This window comes from Myodes glareolus, chromosome 23, assembly GCF_982192425.1.
Source record: "Myodes glareolus chromosome 23, mMyoGla1.1, whole genome shotgun sequence".
Lineage (NCBI taxonomy): Eukaryota > Metazoa > Chordata > Mammalia > Rodentia > Cricetidae > Myodes > Myodes glareolus.
In genome coordinates, this window is record NC_142048.1 from 14,180,526 (window position 1) to 14,198,489 (window position 17,964).

The 17,964-nt window shown below is 40.6% G+C and overlaps 1 protein-coding gene across 5 annotated transcripts in view; it reads right to left on the reverse strand.

The window, feature by feature from the left end:
• Window positions 1–4,830: 4,830 nt before the first annotated feature.
• Nek1 (NIMA related kinase 1) overlaps window positions 4,831–17,964 on the reverse strand; it is a 122,691-nt gene continuing 109,557 nt past the window's right edge. For 4 of the 5 annotated variants that reach the window (XM_048455726.3, XM_048455724.3, XM_048455725.3 and 1 more), the window contains 5 exons: window positions 15,709–15,848; window positions 11,589–11,737; window positions 10,827–10,957; window positions 10,147–10,279; window positions 4,831–6,039 (listed from right to left, as the gene is read on the reverse strand). In XM_048455726.3, coding sequence (XP_048311683.3) covers window positions 6,026–6,039; window positions 10,147–10,279; window positions 10,827–10,957; window positions 11,589–11,737; window positions 15,709–15,848 — 567 coding nt within the window. In that variant the 3' untranslated portion in view covers window positions 4,831–6,025. Of the gene's footprint in view, window positions 6,040–10,146; window positions 10,280–10,826; window positions 10,958–11,588; window positions 11,738–14,308; window positions 14,394–15,708; window positions 15,849–17,964 lie in introns of those variants that run through there. The other variant, XM_087901089.1, reaches the window with a different exon arrangement.

Below are 17,964 nucleotides of genomic sequence, written 5' to 3' on the forward strand. Positions count from 1 at the left end.
TCCTGAAGGAACACCGAAAGGCTGTCTTGTGCAGGCTATCACAAACTGCTAAGGGTTTAGAGTGCAACGGTCATGTCATGCCAGGAAGACAGCATTCTACTGCCCTACACTCCTTACTCCAGGTCCTGCATCCTTCCCACCCCCTTTCTGGATGTTTCCTCAGCCTTGGAAGAAGTGATAAAGACATCCTTTCTATGGTTGAGTATTCAGCTGTGATGTAGTCTTAGTTCTTTGGTCGGTTATGTGTCTCCAGAGTGATGGCTTGTTATTGTGTGAATGTGCAATGTCCCTCTTAGGTTCAAGTGCTTGACTACTTGGTCCCCAGCTGGTGGTACTGTTTGGAAAGGTTATGTCCAGAACCTTTGGAGTTGGAACCTTTCTGGAGGGAGCATGTCACTGGGAGTGGCATTTCAGGATTTATAGCCTGCCTCTACTTACTGTTCTGTGATTCCAGACTGCTAATGCACTGTGATTGGGCTGACTGCCAGCTCCTGTCATGCCTTTCTGCCATTATGGACAGGATCATCATACTGTCCATAGTTCCTCTGGAACTATGAGCCAAACAAACCCTTTTGCCTTTAAGTTGCTTTTATTAAGTATTTTATTACAGCAATTAAAACTAAAGACAATTGCCCACTAGAAAAAAAAAAGCAAGCAGCTTTTCTTAACCAAACTGCGAACAGAACTAATTAATCTCTTGGAGTGAGTTCTGGCACACCCTCATGGAGCTGAGCTGTGTAATTCTCAGTTCCCTCTTGGTGCTCTCTTATCTTGGTTCAGGTTGGCTGGACTGGGTTCAGTGTGTAGGAGGGAGCAAGTGGAAGTTTTGTATTTTTACTTCCAAATGCCACCCCATTGCTTCAGAACCTTGATCAAGACCACATACAGCTACCTGGTATCTGGTCACGGGTCAGCATTTGCTGCAGCCTGCTGCATGTCGTGCTGACTACTGCTGGTGCATAACATGCACCAGAGCTGTAAAGGAAGGACAGAAGCCTGGAACTGCAAATGTCTGCTAGAAAGACTTAGGGAATGGTTTTAAAGGGCTTCCTGGGAAGCAATGGAAGCTGGAAACATCATCCCTGCAGGATAAGGTGGTGGGGGATTCGCCCACGTTATGGATGAAGAGGAAGGGAGGACATGGTGAAGGCCAGCAAGAGGCAGCACACAAGGAACTGGAAGAATTTGTGCATCTCCAGAGGAAGAGAATGGAGACTCTGAAGCAGAATCTGCAGTGTGAACACTACTGAAAATTTCCCAAGTGTTTTGAACCGTCCAGACATTAAAGGGCAGAATTCTGAAACACGGTCAGTGGGTGGAATGCCGCACTCACTACCTGTGTGATCCCAGAAGCATAACAGACACTGAAGTGACATTTTTCCAAGCTAAGAGCCAGTCGCTTCCTTAGTGTTCTTTCCAAAACATTTGGCAAAACTTCAGCTATTAAGGACCCTCAACCATTATCTGCTGCTAATATATAACCGCTGACATCATGGCTCCATGGTCCAGGATCCCAGAAGCAGAGGTCTGCCTTCAGATACATTGTTACAAAAGCCAGTGGCAGCCTAATGCCTGGTCATAGTGTTCCTTCACTGCATTGCAAGGCTGAGTGCAGCACTATCCATGGGGAGAACACATTCTTGTAACTAATCACTGGAGTGTGACATTTCTGTTAATCTTTTACTGTGGCTAATTTATTACTGTGGTTTGAATGAGAGATGGCCACCATAGGCTCCTGTGTTTGATCACATCCTCGGTTAGTGGAGCTGTCCAGGAAGGTTGTGGAAACTTGAGGAGGTGGGCTTGCTGTGGGAAGTGAGTCATGAGGGGTGGGCCTTGAGAACATAGCCTGCACTCACTCCTCTGTGTGTGTGGCTTCCAGAGTGTGTGCGCAATGTGACCAGCCAGTCTCCTGCCACCAGGCTTTCCTTGCCGTGATACAATGGAACCCTCTCAAATTGTAAGCCAAAATAGATCATTTTGTCTGTTAAGTTGCCTTTGTTGGGGTATTTTATTACAGCAATGAGAAAGTAATTAAAATTTTATGAGTTTAACTTCATTATCATAAACACAGAAAGAAAAAAAATAGTCTGTATATTAAATTGTCCAGCATTATCTAGTTTCTGGATCTTTTGTTGGGGCTCTTGCAGCCCTTGCAGCTGCCAGGTATGTTAGAAGACAGAGAATTCAGTAACCCCTTCAAAGACATGCCATCAATAACCAAACTTCCTCCTTCTAGGTCCAATCTCCTAAAGGCTCCCACATCTGCAAGAAGTGTCTCAGGCTAGGCACCAAGTCTTTAGCATGTGGGCCTTTGCAGGAGTTAGGTTCCAACTAACTATAATGTTGAACTACTATTATAGACCTTTCCATGAGTTTATCCTTGTCTTTGAACATGTATGAATTCTTTTTCCCATTGTCAAATTGGTCATCTTACTGTCATATTTTCTTTTCTCATTCTACATGGCATCTTTGTCAGATACATGCTTTGCAAACATCTAGCCTGCTCTGGACTTTACATTTTTGAGACAGAATCTTTGGAAAAGTATGGATGTTATTTTAGTGAAGTCAAATTTCTTTTGTAGTTTGTACTTTTAATCAGTTCAGTTTGTATTGATTTCTCTGAGCAATGTATAGTTTGCATACTGTATATATACATACACATATATACTCTTATAATTTATCAAATATGACAAGTATTTCACAACTTTTGATGCTATTGTAAATAGTATCTTAATTTGGGGCTGGCCTCAAACTTGCTATATAGCGGATGAGCTCGCTCTTTGGATTCTCCTACCTCCACTTCCTATGCATCAGGATTAACAGACCCAGCTTTTATTTGGTTCCTGAATTTTGCGCATGCCAGTTCAACACTCTGCCAACTGAGCCACATCCCCAGCTGAATGTGCCTGGCTCTCTCTAGTTTTTGTAGACACTATTTAGATATCTTAGGACTTTTTGTATGTCCTGCCTACCATGTCATCTGTGACCATCTTCCTTTCTTTACAATCTGTAGGTGTCCTGATTATTTCTCATTACCTCGGTGTTATCTCCAGGACACTGGAAAAAGAAGCAAGCAGGAAGCCACGTTCTTCTTTCCTTTAGGGAAGGAACTAAGTCCACCACTCCCCAGGGCCTTTATCCTCTCTGTTCCTGTCTGCAGAAACTGTATGGGAATGGACGCCCAGTTCTCTTGTAGGTGCTTTTCTTAGTCTAATGATATATCTTACACTCCTATTCACATGTTACTTTAATCCTGTATTCCTAGTGTATGGTCCACTTGTTACAACTCATTGCTTTCTGATTTGTTCTTGAGCTTGATTTGCTAACTTGTAACTTTTTCATCATTGCTCACTAGGTAGGATTCCTTAGCTCATTCTCCCCTCTGACTTTGGGAACAGGCTGTGCTCTGTGAAGAGGGACCATTTCCCCTGCATTCCAGCATTTCAGAACAGCTTGTGTAGAACTGGTACTGTTTCTTCCAGAAGTGCTTGATAGAACTTATCGCTGACTCCATCTGGACCCAATGGCTCATTTGTGGTAGGCTTTCAACTAAATTTCACTTTCACAATTAGATATTAGACTATGAGTAATCAGATAGAGGCTTCCTGTGAGCTTAGATAACTCTATGGATTAAATGTTTGTGATCCCCCCGCTTCCCAATGCAACCAAATAAATTCTTGTTGAAGTCCTAATTACCAAGAAATGTTAGTGGACATGGACTGTCAAGCAAGGTTAAGTGAGGTCACAAGAATGGGCCTGGATGCTACAGGATTAGCGACACAGAGAGTTCATCTCCACTGTCGCCTCATGAGGAAACCCTATGTGCAACCAATGAGAGCCCACACTAGAAATCATGACTTTGGACCTGCAGCACCTATGACACTGAGAAAATGGATTTTGTAGTTGAAGTCACTCTTGTGTCTGTTATGGCAACCTAGCACAGTTAAGTTTTGCTCCAGAAAAAGACAGTTTTAATTATTTTGGCATGAACTATTCATATTTCCTTATAATCCATTAGATGATTGTCAGATACAGTGAATCCCCCTCATTTCAGATATTTCTAATTATGTCTTAAGTACCTGTTAGTCTAGTTACAGATTCATCAGTCAGAATTGCTGATATCATTAAATAACCAACCCTTGGATTCTATTTGTTTACAGTAGAGTAATTTCTGTTATTTAGAAAAATAATTTCCTTTCTGATAGTTTGAATTCACTTCTGTTTCAAGGCAGAGGCTTACGTCACTGAGTTGTTTATAATGTAGTGAATTGTATTTTAACAAATGATGGCGACCCCTGGTTTTGCTTGGCTCCAACCTCTCCATCCCTACCCTGCAGGCTCCTGTAAGGCTGAGAGCCACAGCACTCACTGTTGTCAGCCCGTCTCTGCTGGGGCATTAGTCTCACTGGCTGTTCCTCACTGTCGGAAATCCATCTGTTCAATATTCTGTCTGGTGGTGTTGTTAAAGGTAGACCTGCTTCCTTCCCTTTCCTCCCAGACAGGAGTCAGAACCATTGCTTTCTGGAACATGTCTTCTAAGTATATGCTCTGGGTTGAAGATGTTTTGATGAAAGTTCGGTTCCGAGGATGGTAGTGAGGAGAAACTGTGGCCTTAGGAGGTCCTTAGGTTGCCAAGGGCTCTTACAGATTACGGTAACTTTCAAACGAGGAGGGTTGCTTGAAAGTCTGAGCTCGGCCTCATCAGCTGGCTGGCATCAGTCTCCAGACGCAACGTCTTCTCTGCACGTGCTCCTGTCATTGTGTCTGTCTATCTTAAGATGGCGCAGATACTGAGAACAGTGCTAATAAAGACAACCGGCTGTATGCTTCAGGTACAGAATACAAATTTAATAGTACAAAATAAAATATAAAAATCAACTATTTAGTTCTGGATGTTAGAAATAATATACATAATAAAGTCAATACAGTACTAATAGTGTTGCAAGGTAAGAATCCACGTTTCAGATGACAGATTATGCCCATCAGGTTGGCTGGTATACTAAGAAGCACACATTTCTGCTATTATTAGGAACATTGGGACTGTAGACAATGAAGCCATGTATGCTTGGCATATTCTGAAACTATAACTGTTCCCATATATAGTTCCACATAACTATGTGACCATCATTGTAATGACCTGGTTACATCCTCATACTGAAAAGGATAGGCAACATTTCCCCATACTAGTTACCACACTGCCAGGGTGCTGAAAGCAAGGGCTCCTCCCCTCCTTTTTTAGCAGGTGACGCTGAGGCACATATACGACAGGGGTTAAAAACAAAACGGGCAATTTTATGCTATTTGCTAGGTCCATGTTTAAATTTATAGCCTGATTTTTAGACACACTATTTCTGGTCTATAAAGAGAAACAGAAGAAATTAAGGAACTTTTAAGTGTCAGGAAATAAACTTTGCTATTCCTTCATAATCAAATCTTTCAGTGGTTTTTAGAATCATTTCCACAGTCTGTTTCCACCGGGCTAGCTCTGGAGATTCAGTGGTGGGTTGAAAAATGACTTGAGAATACAAACTTCAAGGTTAAAATTTCATCTTCCAAACGTAGAGATTTGAATAGAGCCCTTGACAAGAATTATTTAATGCAAACCTGCTAGCCAGGATGAAAAATCCTAGACGGAAAAAAAGTCATGCCGAAATTGAAATGAAACCCCAGTGGTAGGCCTTTTATGATACAGGCAACTCCTTCCACAGAAAGACCGTTGCTAAAATTAGTTCCTTATTTTGTGGTGAATTTCAACACTATCAATTTCAGTTCTGAGTCAAAGCTTTGGTGGACTGATTCAAAGACATATACATTCTATAGGAGTCATCTATAGAATCCAATAAACAAAATAAAGTAGATAAAATATAAGAAAAAACACACTTCTCAAATTTTTTCATGCAGTAAGCATGCCTGTCTTAAATCTGGCATTTCTCATAAATAATCTTTATTTCCCAGGAAGCTTGTATTATGAGCCAAGTTCAAATGTTTTCATATAGTTGAATATTAAAGAATGTCCTGAGGATTATTCATCATTATCTGTAAAAGAAGAAAAAATTAATTCACTTTATTGTAATTCAAGCAGTATCTAGCTTTTTAAAAAAACATTTTCATTTTCCTCTCTAAAGATCATTAATTCAGTTTTAAATGTAATTTTATTATAATAGTGCATATTCATTGTATGACATCCAGGCAGTATTACAAAGAATAAAGGTAAGTAAAAACTATCAAAGACAACCAGTGTTACAAACAAGTAAGCATCAATCCTCAGACTGCCTTCTGAAGCACAAATATCTCTAAGACAATCAGACTGAGATGCAGAATTGTGACGTGAGTGTCCCACATGACACACAAACTAGACAGGAGGATAGAGAAGTGCGCATGCGTGGTAAGAAGCAGCAGGACTGGAAATGCTCGTGGCAGTCTCTGTGGGGTGCCAGGCACCACTATGAAGCTTTCAGCTTCTCTACATGGTGAAAACCTCACAATAAAATCCACACCAGAGTCAATGTCTGCACACCATTCCATTTTATGAGTATGGCACAATGAGATAAACTAACTGTTCTTATGTAAAACCACAAGAATGTCTGTTCTTAAAACACATTGTTGAATGAATTAATAAGCACACTGATTTGCCTAACACTGCCAAGCAACCCTCTTTACACCCTGTAAATCCAAGGCATCATGTCAAACACTACACTCTGTGTAGACCCCATCGCTGCTGACAATGTCTGTAATGCTTTCCACGATCAGCACACCGTGGAAATGTTTTGAAAATTCCCCGTGTTAGTTACTGGTCGTCACTCACTGTCCCTCCTGCAATGTTCTGCATCCCTTATACAGGAAGTGCATACCGATTCAATACAAGTTGCCATTCATCTTTGAAAATCCAGCTTTGATGTCGTCTCCTTCAGGACCCACCTTCACCTTGCCTCCCACCAGTACTTCATGCAATTTGAATATATTTTCATTGCTTCCAATGTCACACACCACTCTCTATTATAACTTACTCACTTTTACAGCTATAAAGTGTTTCAGAGAATCAGGAAAACAATGAACACACATATACCTACCTAGCATTAACAGCGTTAACTTTTAGTCCTACTGGTTTTGATATTTAAGTAAGAGCATATTACGGGCTGTATACTTTCCCACTTCAGTGGCCTTCTTTTCTAGGGACATTTTTTAGCACACCCAAGTTAATGTATTTTCTTGTTGCTTATACTTTTCCACTGTTATTAAACATATGTAGAAGTAAATAAGCTTGTTTTATATATTATATAAATGGTATCACACATGACTTATTTAACTTAGATTTGTGGGCATATGCATATTCATAGCTAAAGATTTGGTTCATTTATTTGAACAGCTGTGTAGAATTTCATTACATAAATACAATATAACATTGCATGTAAAATGGATGAGAAGGGAAGGTATACTGACAGAAATCACACGCTTAGTTGCTGAGGATCAATGGGAGGACGTGGTAGTTACCACTGGCCACGCCTCATTCATTCAGTTCTCCTTGTGAAGGAACTCTTAGAATCAGTTCTAAATAACTCACAAAATTACTACCTCTGTTCGACCTATGACTTTTGGAAGAGCTTCACATGGGTTAGTTGGTGTTAATTTTATCACTGGAGAGAGTTACTACAGCTCACAGAACCTACACCGCAGCAGCATCAGGAGAGCTGATTGGCTGAGGGCAGTTTGGGGAAACAACAATTTCTAGGGAAATTAAACAGAAATGAGATTAGAAGGATCATTTTACAAAGTTAAAATCTTGCTTGTGGTGTGGGTATACGCATGTGTGCAGATACTCTGTCTATGTGGACATGAGCACAGACCACCGGCTGATGGTGGCGTGTTTCCCTCAATCTCTTCACCTCACTTTTCGAGACAGTCTTTCAAGAGAATTTTCTTTTAATATGTCCCTTACTGGTTTCTCATCATTTAGAATGAGCTGGATAAAATTTTGCCATAAATAATAAAAGTGTGCAGGCATCATGTATATGACACGATTTTATTATCCCCTATATAATATTTAAAACCCAACTATTTATATATAGGAGAGCTTGATTTGAGATCCATTTGCTCTCATTATTCTAAACACAATCACTGTCTAGCACTTAATTGTCTAATGCTTAACACAGCATCTTAGCTTTTGCTTAATGTATTTTTCATGTGCTTATTCAGTGGCTACATTAGTAAGCTAAAGTGTGCTATAGAATATACTAAGAAGTTGCTAAGGTTGCTAGGGTATTCTGTCTTGTCTCTTGAACTGTGAAACTGCTTTACCTTTTCTCTCCAGGTTGGCTCTAGGCCAGGAACTTTGTGGTTTCACAGTAAAACTGACCATGTTTCTTGAGGCCTACACGGCTCAGCCTAGTTTCTGGTCCTCATAAGACAGTCATCCTTTAGTAACCACTCAGCTGTGCCAACCCTACCTGTGGCCCAGCTGACTGTTACAGCTCTCCACTGAAAGGGCAAAGCAAAGAAAAGCTTTTCAGATACTTGACAAGGAACACTACAGCCTGAGCACACTGCTCCCGAATCCGGTGAAAAGGCCATTGAAACAAGGTTTGTGGAGAGCTTCCTGAAGGACCAGTCTGAATGAGAACAGAACTGGCTAGATCTTGCCACAGATTTACTAAAATAGAATCATTCTCTAGTCTTGTGCAGTTGTAGCTTACACAATGATATGAAAAATAATCCATGGAATCCAAATGTTGCAAAATTACAGGCTATTTCTCACTTCAGTAAAGTACAGCTTGAGTGCAAGAGCTCAATAAAATCGAGAATCTGTAATTCCAGATACTGGTTAAAGTAAGACTTTCATCCTAATGGTGAAGTCATCTTTCATCATTTCAGAAAATAAAACACCTACTTTATAGTAATACACCCGAAGGAAATTTCCGAAGTCTTAACAAGTTAACCTAGTTAACTAAGTGTTAACACTCAGTCTGTACTGAGATCTATAGACCTCTGGGTTCTGTTGTGCCAGGGAGACATGAAACCTTTCCTCCTTTAGAGGGGTCAAGATTAAGGTGAATTTTAAGGAACTAGCATGGTGGTTGAGGAAAGGCAAGTGGGGGCACGTGTTTGAGGCTATCCTAGAGTACAGCAAGACCTTGCCTCAAACAAGAACAAGACCAAGACAAAACACATCAGTGACCACGGTTTCCAGATCACAGACTGCTGTCCTCTAAAGAGTTAAGTGTGCTTTGCCCTAGGGACTCCGATTCTACTATCCAGGGTTCCTGCTTCACTGTCAAGTTTCCAGAATGAAGACCCTCTGAACATTATCGTATTTTCCCCATCCCTATTTTCCAGAATAAAGACCCTCTGAACATTATCGTATTGCCCCCGTTCCTGTTTTGTGCTTGTTTATCTAATATGCTGCTTTCTCAAAAATTTAAGCACTTATTTTTATTTTGTAAAGTGGATGTACTTTTAAAAATTATCTTAATTATTTTTAACAAGAGGGAATATAAATGTATTTTAAGAAAAATCATATTGCTAAAATTAAACAATTACAATTTAAAAATCCTCAATTTTGGTCAATGAATTAAATCTTTAAAGTAATTATATTAATTTTGACAACCACGTTAGAAATAAATTCATGTTCAGAATTTTACATTTTCTTTCTCTACAAAGAAATTTAATGGATTGATGAGAATTATTTTAATTTTCAATTAGGAGACTTAAAATTTTTTATTTAAGGGTTGGAGAGATGGTTCAGTGGGTAAGAACACTGGTTGCTACTGCAGAGGCCCAGGTTCAGTTCTCAGCACTAACATGATGGCTCACAACCACCTGTAATGCCAGTTCTAGTGGATCTTCTATCCTCAATGTACACAAAAGGTGCATATACATACATGTAGGCAAAATGCACACATTAACAAATAAAGCATTAAAAATTCCTTCCAATGTTACTTATGAACTAAAGGACAGTGACTTAAAGACTCTAAGGCAACAAAACCTTGTGACAGGGCAGAGTAAATTTTAGAGCTACTTCACAGTATCAGACAGGGTCCAATACAGACTGCCTCAAAGCCCATTTGATGAGAGTGCCTTATCTTACATCTGTCATCTTGTTTTTTTCTCACATTTGCTTAAAATATGAAGCCATGAGAAAAACTTTACCTTCCTGATAGGCTCCATCTGCCATGACTAAATGCAGAATCTTGGCGTAGAGATGCTGATGCTCATTGCCCAAAATAGTCTCAACTATTGTTGAACAAATTTCAATGTTTTCATCTTCATCCTCATGAATAGCCTATGCCAAATTACCAGATGTAAGTTAATACGGAAGCTGCTAAAGAAGAGAAGCAATCAACAAAAGCCTATGAACCGTAACGATGTCTAGCACAGTAAGCTCTCCCTAATGTACAACAGTGGCACTTACATCTCGGTGGCAACCAAGAGCCATGTAATTAGACTCAAGGTGTCTTCATCAGAAGGGGGGGTCATGCCTGGTACTATAAACCTAGCCACTCTATGTAGCTGGTGAGGTAAGGGATTTTAGAAGAAAACCTGCTACTGCTACTTTCCTAAGCCAGTATGATTTGTCCTAACTACATCTTACCATTATACCCAAAGCTAGGTGTAGATCTCTTCCTTTGACAAAGAAGTCTATCTTTACAATAGCATGTGATCATCACAGAAAGCTAAAACTGGTTAAGATGCAGAGAACAAATTATCATGGGCAGCCTAGCTCTACACGATACATCTGTGTATATGCATATATAATACCAATGGTTAAAGAACAGGCCGTGCATTGGGAGGGGCAGCGAGGGAGAGATGATGTAATCAAATTTACATACCTTTACTTTCTCATAAACCTCAAATAACTTCTCAAAGCCCATTTCCTGCTCCAGGTGAAGTCTTAGCTCCTCTAAATGGTTAAAGACGCTGTCATATTCACATTCACTAGCAGTCTCACCGTCACTGTTATCTAAAAAAAGACACTTTGTGATTAAAAGTCATTCCTACACTAACAGACTGTCATCAACGACACGTGAATTACAGTTTCTTGTGTTTGTCTATGTTCAACACGAGCAGTCATTACTATGGCATCTGCCCATCAAAACACTTACAATGCTGTCTTACCCAAGAATCTTACTTTGAAAACTGCTTCTTTTAAAGATATTGATTACAAAGAAAGATTCCCAGAAACATTACTATTTAAATGTTAGTTTGGAAACAAATGGAAAAAAGCATATTTCTATGTTCTGAAATGAAACAAGCAAACCCATGGTAAAGGATAAACATGAACTGTAACATGGAAAGACAGACAGAACACAGATGAGTCAGGAAGCACACAAGTTATTGTCTTTACTACTGAAAAAGAAGTCAAGAAATGGAGAGCAAAAAGCTGAGTAAAAACACTTCCCAAATCGCTGGCTGCAACAACAGGAAGAAATGAAGAACTGCTGGGCTTTGTGTGAAACACGCTCAGTGAAGACACGACAGAAGACAGGAGGAAGCAGCTTAAGCTGGCGATGGCCACACTGTGTCAGAAAAAGACCCCTCACTTAAGATGTCTGGCACAGGGAAAGAAGCGGCCCACAGCCCAGACCACGCACCCGAGTGCCACTCCTCATTCAGGGCGCTGTCGCTGCTGGGGTTGTCGTCCTCCTCGGCGGCGTCCGTCCCCCTCGCCGTCTGCTCCCTGAGCAGCTGCTCCATCGAGGCCTGAAGCTCTTGTAAATCCGAGTCAGTTTCCTCAAACACACTGGAGTGTAAAGGGTTAAAGAGAATGCTGCCTAAACTTTAACGTATTTTGGAATGGTACTTCAATTCAACACATGCATGTGCCTTCTCTCCCACCTAAAAGTAGTAACCGTAGATAAAAAGAAGTCTGGATAAGCCTAGACAGTGTTAACTAAGGAAATGAGGGTGAATACAACCGAGAAACAGACAACATGAGGGATTTTCTACAATTCATACACTAGAAAACGATTTGCTTAAATTGGTCATGATTTGCCAAAGAGAATCATGTACCTATTAGCATCAATCCCTGCCTAAACTTTGAAATAATGCTGTGTCTCTGTGTCCCAGATATAATTGGACAATTTAAGAAAACAAAGATGTTTATCATTTGTTTTCTCAAAGTGAATACTCAACTATTTAAATTTTGAAAAAACAAATAATTTTGAAAGTTCATCCCAATCTTCATATGGCTACTAGCTGTGTACTTACTATATGCAAAGATTTCCATGTGAATGCATTTGCACTTGTAGCGATAAGAGTCAAGGTTTTGTATAGTGTCTGTATAAAGTGAATAAAACGGCCAACAGAAACTTCTGTGCATATTCTTGAAAACATTTTTAAATATGTAAGTAGATTTTCCCAAGAATAAAGCAACTACCACAATCCTAACAGGAGAATCTTGTCTTCAAAGCATAAAAATTCTATCTTTGTGAGATTTAAAATGTAGAAAAAAATGAATTCATATATTAAGACCTTATATTTATATAGCACATTAGTTTACTAAGCAGTTACAACCAAATATTAAATTTTATCCAAATGAAACTCATGTTAGAGACATGAGAAGTGTAAATCAAAGTATGACATGGCTCAAGCCTCACCAGTGCACAGAGGCAAACCTCGGGCTCTTCCCCAGTAACTCAGAAACACGCCCAAGGCTGCCCTCTGAGGACGCGCCTGCAGACTATGGGTTCTGAGAGTCTGGTGTGTGAAGGCATCTGCTGAGGGATGGTTCTAAACACAGGTCTCATCTACTAGAATGCAATCGAAGGTAGGGACAACTCATGACGACTTCCCCAAAAGTTGACACTCAACTCCCAATACAAACACTAGGTAAGACCTTGAAGACATTTTACATTACTGGAAAGAGAAAACAACCATTTTCACAGAAGTACCTTTATTTTGTACTTAGTACACTGACTAGCAATTGCACTTTGTGGACCTGACTCCTGACCCCACTTGTGAGCATGAGTAAATACTGGCCAAGGCATGTTGAAGCAGTGAGTGAGACCGGCCTGACTGCCACCCTATATGAAGTCAGCATTCAAAAACCCGTCTCAGGATACCATCTTACACCTGTCAGAATAGCCAAACTCAAAAACACCAATGATAGCCTATGCTGGAGAGGATGTGGGGTGAGGGGAACACTCGTCCATTGCTGGTGGGAATGCAAACTTGTGCAGCCACTGTGGAAATCAGTGTGGCGGTTTCTCAGGAAACTGGGAGTCAACCTCCCTCAGGACCCAGCAATTCCACTCTTGGGAATATACCCTAGAGATTCCCTAGTATACTACAAAAGCATTTGTTCAACTATGTTCAAAGCAGCACTATTTGTAATAGCCAGAACCTGGAAACAGTCTAGGTGCCCCTCAATAGAAGAATGGTTAAAAAAGGTGTGGAACATATACACATTAGAGTTTTACTCAGCGGTAAAAAATAATGACATCTTGAATTTTGCATGCAAATGGATGGACATAGAAAACGCTTTACTGAGTGAGGTAAGCCAGACCCAAAAAGAGGAACACGGTATGTATTCACTCATAAGTGGATTCTAACCATAATTTTAAAGGTCTTTGAGCCTATTATTCGTGATCCTAGAGAAGCTAAATAAGAAGACGAACCTGATGAAGATTATTTAGCTATCCGCCAGGAGGTAGGAAATAGTCAAGAGTCCCAGGTAACCTTGGGTGCATGGGGGGTGGGTGGGAGGGTTGTTGGAAGGGGAGAGGGTTAGAGAGAAGGGAGTAGGGGAGGAATGGAGAAAGCTCGGTAGACCGGGATGGGGGGAAGGGAGGAAGGATGAATATGGGATCAGGGAAGAATATATTTCAACTAAGGGAGTCATTTTAGGGTTTATAGGAAACTTGATTATATATGGGATCCCAGGTCCAAGGAGAGATCCCCAGATTGTTCTCTGGACAGAGGAGAGGGTGCCTGAACCGGCCTTGGCCCATAACCATACTGATGAATATTTTGCTTTTCACCATAGATCCTTCATCTGGCGATGGATGGCGATACAGACGGAGTCCCACATTGGAGCACCGGACTGAGCCCCCCAAGGTCCAAATCAGGAGCAGAAGAGGAAGAAAATGACGAAGGACTGCGAGGGATGCTATCACCCACTGATACAAGGGGTCGGATCTAATGAGAGTTTACCAAGGGCAGTTGGACTGGGACTGAACGAGCACGTGATCCAACCAGATTCTCTGAATGTGGCCGGATTCTCTGAATGTGGCTGGCCCGGAGTCTTTCTGAGAAGCCATTGACAATGACACTGGGACTAGTTTCCTCTGCATATACTGGATTTTTGGGATCCAGTCTGTTTGGATACTCACCTTCCTGGACCTGGAGGGAGGGGGGACGAACTTGAACTTCCCACAGGGCTTGAAACCCTGACTGCCCTTAGGAACAAAGAGGGAGGAGGAGAGGGAGGGGGAGGGTGTTGGGAAGAGGGGCGTAAATGGAATCTTTTATAATTTAATAAAATTACTTAAAAAAAAAAACCCGTCTCAGATAATCTGAATCTGGTCCCAAATTTAGTTTTTAAGTTTGCTTTCCCATTATAAAATCTTGATAAATATATGGACCAAAATCAGTTTTCAATGACAAACAACTAGTAAATCTGGAATAGTAGTTTAGGAATAATTTGATTACAGCTGGCTCAGTTAAAAACTGTTCATTTTACTTCTATTTGGGAAAAACCCTCCACAAAATCCATTACCTAGCAATTTGCAACCACACAGGTGTTGAACGTTGTGTCCACCCGTGAGACACTAAAGCATGACGAAAGGGACCCCTCCCAACCATTCACAGGTCTATAAGGACTGATGAGAAAGGACAGTTTGTTAGCAACTTGCAAAGTAACAATAACAGGTGCAGCGATCCTGCCTCAAACTGGGCCTCACCCCTGCTAAGCTCCTCTACTCCAGAGCTACAGCCCTGCATCCCCAGCACTAGACCCTACAGACACTTTTCCTAGCACTCCATGACAGGATACTTAGGTTTTAGCGCCCCCACGTTAGTGATACTTGACCGACATGCTTGGAAGGCTAAAGCTGAAGAGGTCAAGAATGATTTTTATCTGAGGCTTGGCCAACATTTCCCTTAACTTTCAGAAATATCGTTACATTTCCTTCCTGAGTTCTATAATCCACATGAATCACAAGATAGGAATTTTGTGAAAACAATGAAGTTACACACAACTCTCTCTCTCTCTCTCTCTTATGGATACCCTGCCCCCCACTCCCAGATATATCACACAAATAAAACAACTATTCTACCTTACCACTGACACAGCCTAAAATGAAACATGTCACAAGGCAGATATGAAACTTTCAGGCATTTTCCTGAGAAAATGCAGAGTATTTAATACTTCCCAATTTCCCATCTCATTCCTAGTATAATGGAGATTGTAGTCATTGTCCTGTGAAAATTAATTTAATCACTATTTAGTAATCTCTTACTATAGTCACATCAGTATACTCGATGGATGTCAATGGGAAAAAGACAGTGAACACAAATATAAATGTTTTATATGGATCAGATGAGGTGGTAATTATTTAGAAGCAGATATCCAGAATCAAGGGGCTGACTGTTTTTGATCAAGTTGTAAGAACTTGAAGGGTGATGCGAAGCCAGCGTAGGCCATGCTCTCTGGACTCTTCAAAAGCTCAGACCTCACAGCGACACTCGCATTGTTAACGGCTTTGTACTCACGCATCTTCGGAATCTTTAATGTGCTCATCTTCAAGTTCCTCTATTTCCAGACTGTCCTGATGAACATCTCCTACAGTGGGAACGTCCATCAGGGTTCTGAACAGCTTGGAAAGATCTGGAAGTGAACACGTCCTCAGCATCTACAAAAGGGTTGACAGATTGCTTATTAGGAGGAAGAGAATTAAAAGCAGAAGGACAAAAATCAGAGATAATACAATATTTAAATTATGTATTTAGATTTAAAGGATTCAAAAGTGACTTGCCTGAGGTTAGAAACTGATTTTCTTAAAATATGGCTCATATAAGCAACACTAAATGAACTCAAACACACATATGTATCTGTATGTGCCAATAATAATAATAATAATAAAGAGATCATGAATTTGGGAGGATGTGGGAGTACACGGAAGGAGCTGGAGGGGGATGGAGGGATCCAAATAGAACACTCATAAAAAATTGTCAAAAAATTTTAAATTAAAAATTCAGCTTTAGATTCTTTTTACAAAGCAAACTAAACTTGTAAGCAATGACTGGGCTTTAGCAGAAATCGTGTCGGCCACCTTTTAAAGAGTGGGGTGGTTACTGCAGAGACACACAAGGCCTGGCAATGTAAATCGGCTGAGAACCAGGCAGTGTGAGAAGTGCCCTCTGTTCTCTCACCATCCTGTAGTTCTCCTACCTCCCTGGGGTCAACTCCCTCTGTGCAGACTTGCTGGAAGCAGAAGAGAATTGTCTGGACTGTGTTGAGCCACTATCATGTACAATCGGAAACCTGCGCACCACTAGCTCCTAGGAGTTGCTATGTGGTTTGTTAAACCAGGAACCTTCCATCAGTGTAAAGACAACCCTGACTTTGCATCCCCGAGAATAGGGCTGAGTGGGGTCAAACAGAAGGCTGTAAGGACAAGCTCTGAATCATTTATAACAACACTGAGAAGGAACTCAGCCAACTGTGCTAAGAAAAACACATACAGTGGAGGTGTTGACATTTAGATCAGTGTTGGACAAGAGCAGGAATGACAGGAAGAGTCTCTACTAGCCAGCCTTTCAACAGTTAGAATGTGACAGTCAGGACGCGAGACAAACAACTGTAAACACAGGTTTCTAAAGGAATCTGATGGTGGAATTTGAGTACCAGGCCCTGAAAATAACTAGCTGTTAAGAGGGAAGGCTTTGAAGAAAACACTGTGCTTAACATAGTAATGGAAATTTGCATATCTGGTCAATCTTATTAGTGCAACCTTTTCAGAATAATAAAGGATATGTTCTATTATTTGAACATAGTTCATATATTACAGCAATTAAGGAAAATGATTATCAGTTACAACTGGTGAAACTGGCAAAAAAAAATGGTTAAAAACAACAACAAAAACCCCACTTGCTACAGCACTGAGTGACAGCAGCGGTGCTGCTGAGCATCTCTGCCAGTGACTCCCACTGCCACCAGTGCTGAGGCTGGCTGCAACTGCACCCACACGCAGCTTCGGACTTACTGAGATCTGGGATATATATAATAAGCCAGAAGATATAAAGTAGGCATCTTGCAATAATCTACTCAGGTTGATTGCTCATCAACAAAAATGAACAGAATAAATTAATTATATACTTATACTTGGGAATGCCATACATATATTTAGGTTGGGAAAACTTTAGCTTATCCAAAGAAATACATCTCAATTTTAGTTTTTACCTTTTAGTAGTTAAAATACCTCCCAATACTTAGCCCAGGATGTAAACCTTCTGCTTCTGTTAACCAAATTCTACAGCCATGTATGTGCCACTATGCATATTAATATAACTTTTATATCCTATCATGAAATAATTCCATCAGAACAGTATTTCAAGGGGGTCATGTAATTTGACACCTTAGCTCTTCTCAAGAATAATACTCATTTACTGGTGTATTTATAGGACAAACCTTTGTGTCGACAGAACTATAGGCCTCCTTCACAGACTGCATGCATCTGTGTGGATGCTGTCTGGGCTGGGCTGAAATTAACAGTCTTCCTGCCTTGCCCTCTGCAGCACGTGGAATTGCGGTTACGTGCTGCCACTGCAGTCTGGCTTTAAGTTTTAAATGGATCTTCATCTTTCTCCGCAGTAAAAACATTACATCAGAACACTTCTGTTCTCATCTGCTGGTGCTAAGGCCGTGAGCACGTTTAACCCAGATAAAACCCCTGGGGTATAGTCCTAGATCCCTTCATTTCTCTGTTTTGATTCTCTTGGCTTTTTTATGTTGCTTAGAGTATACTT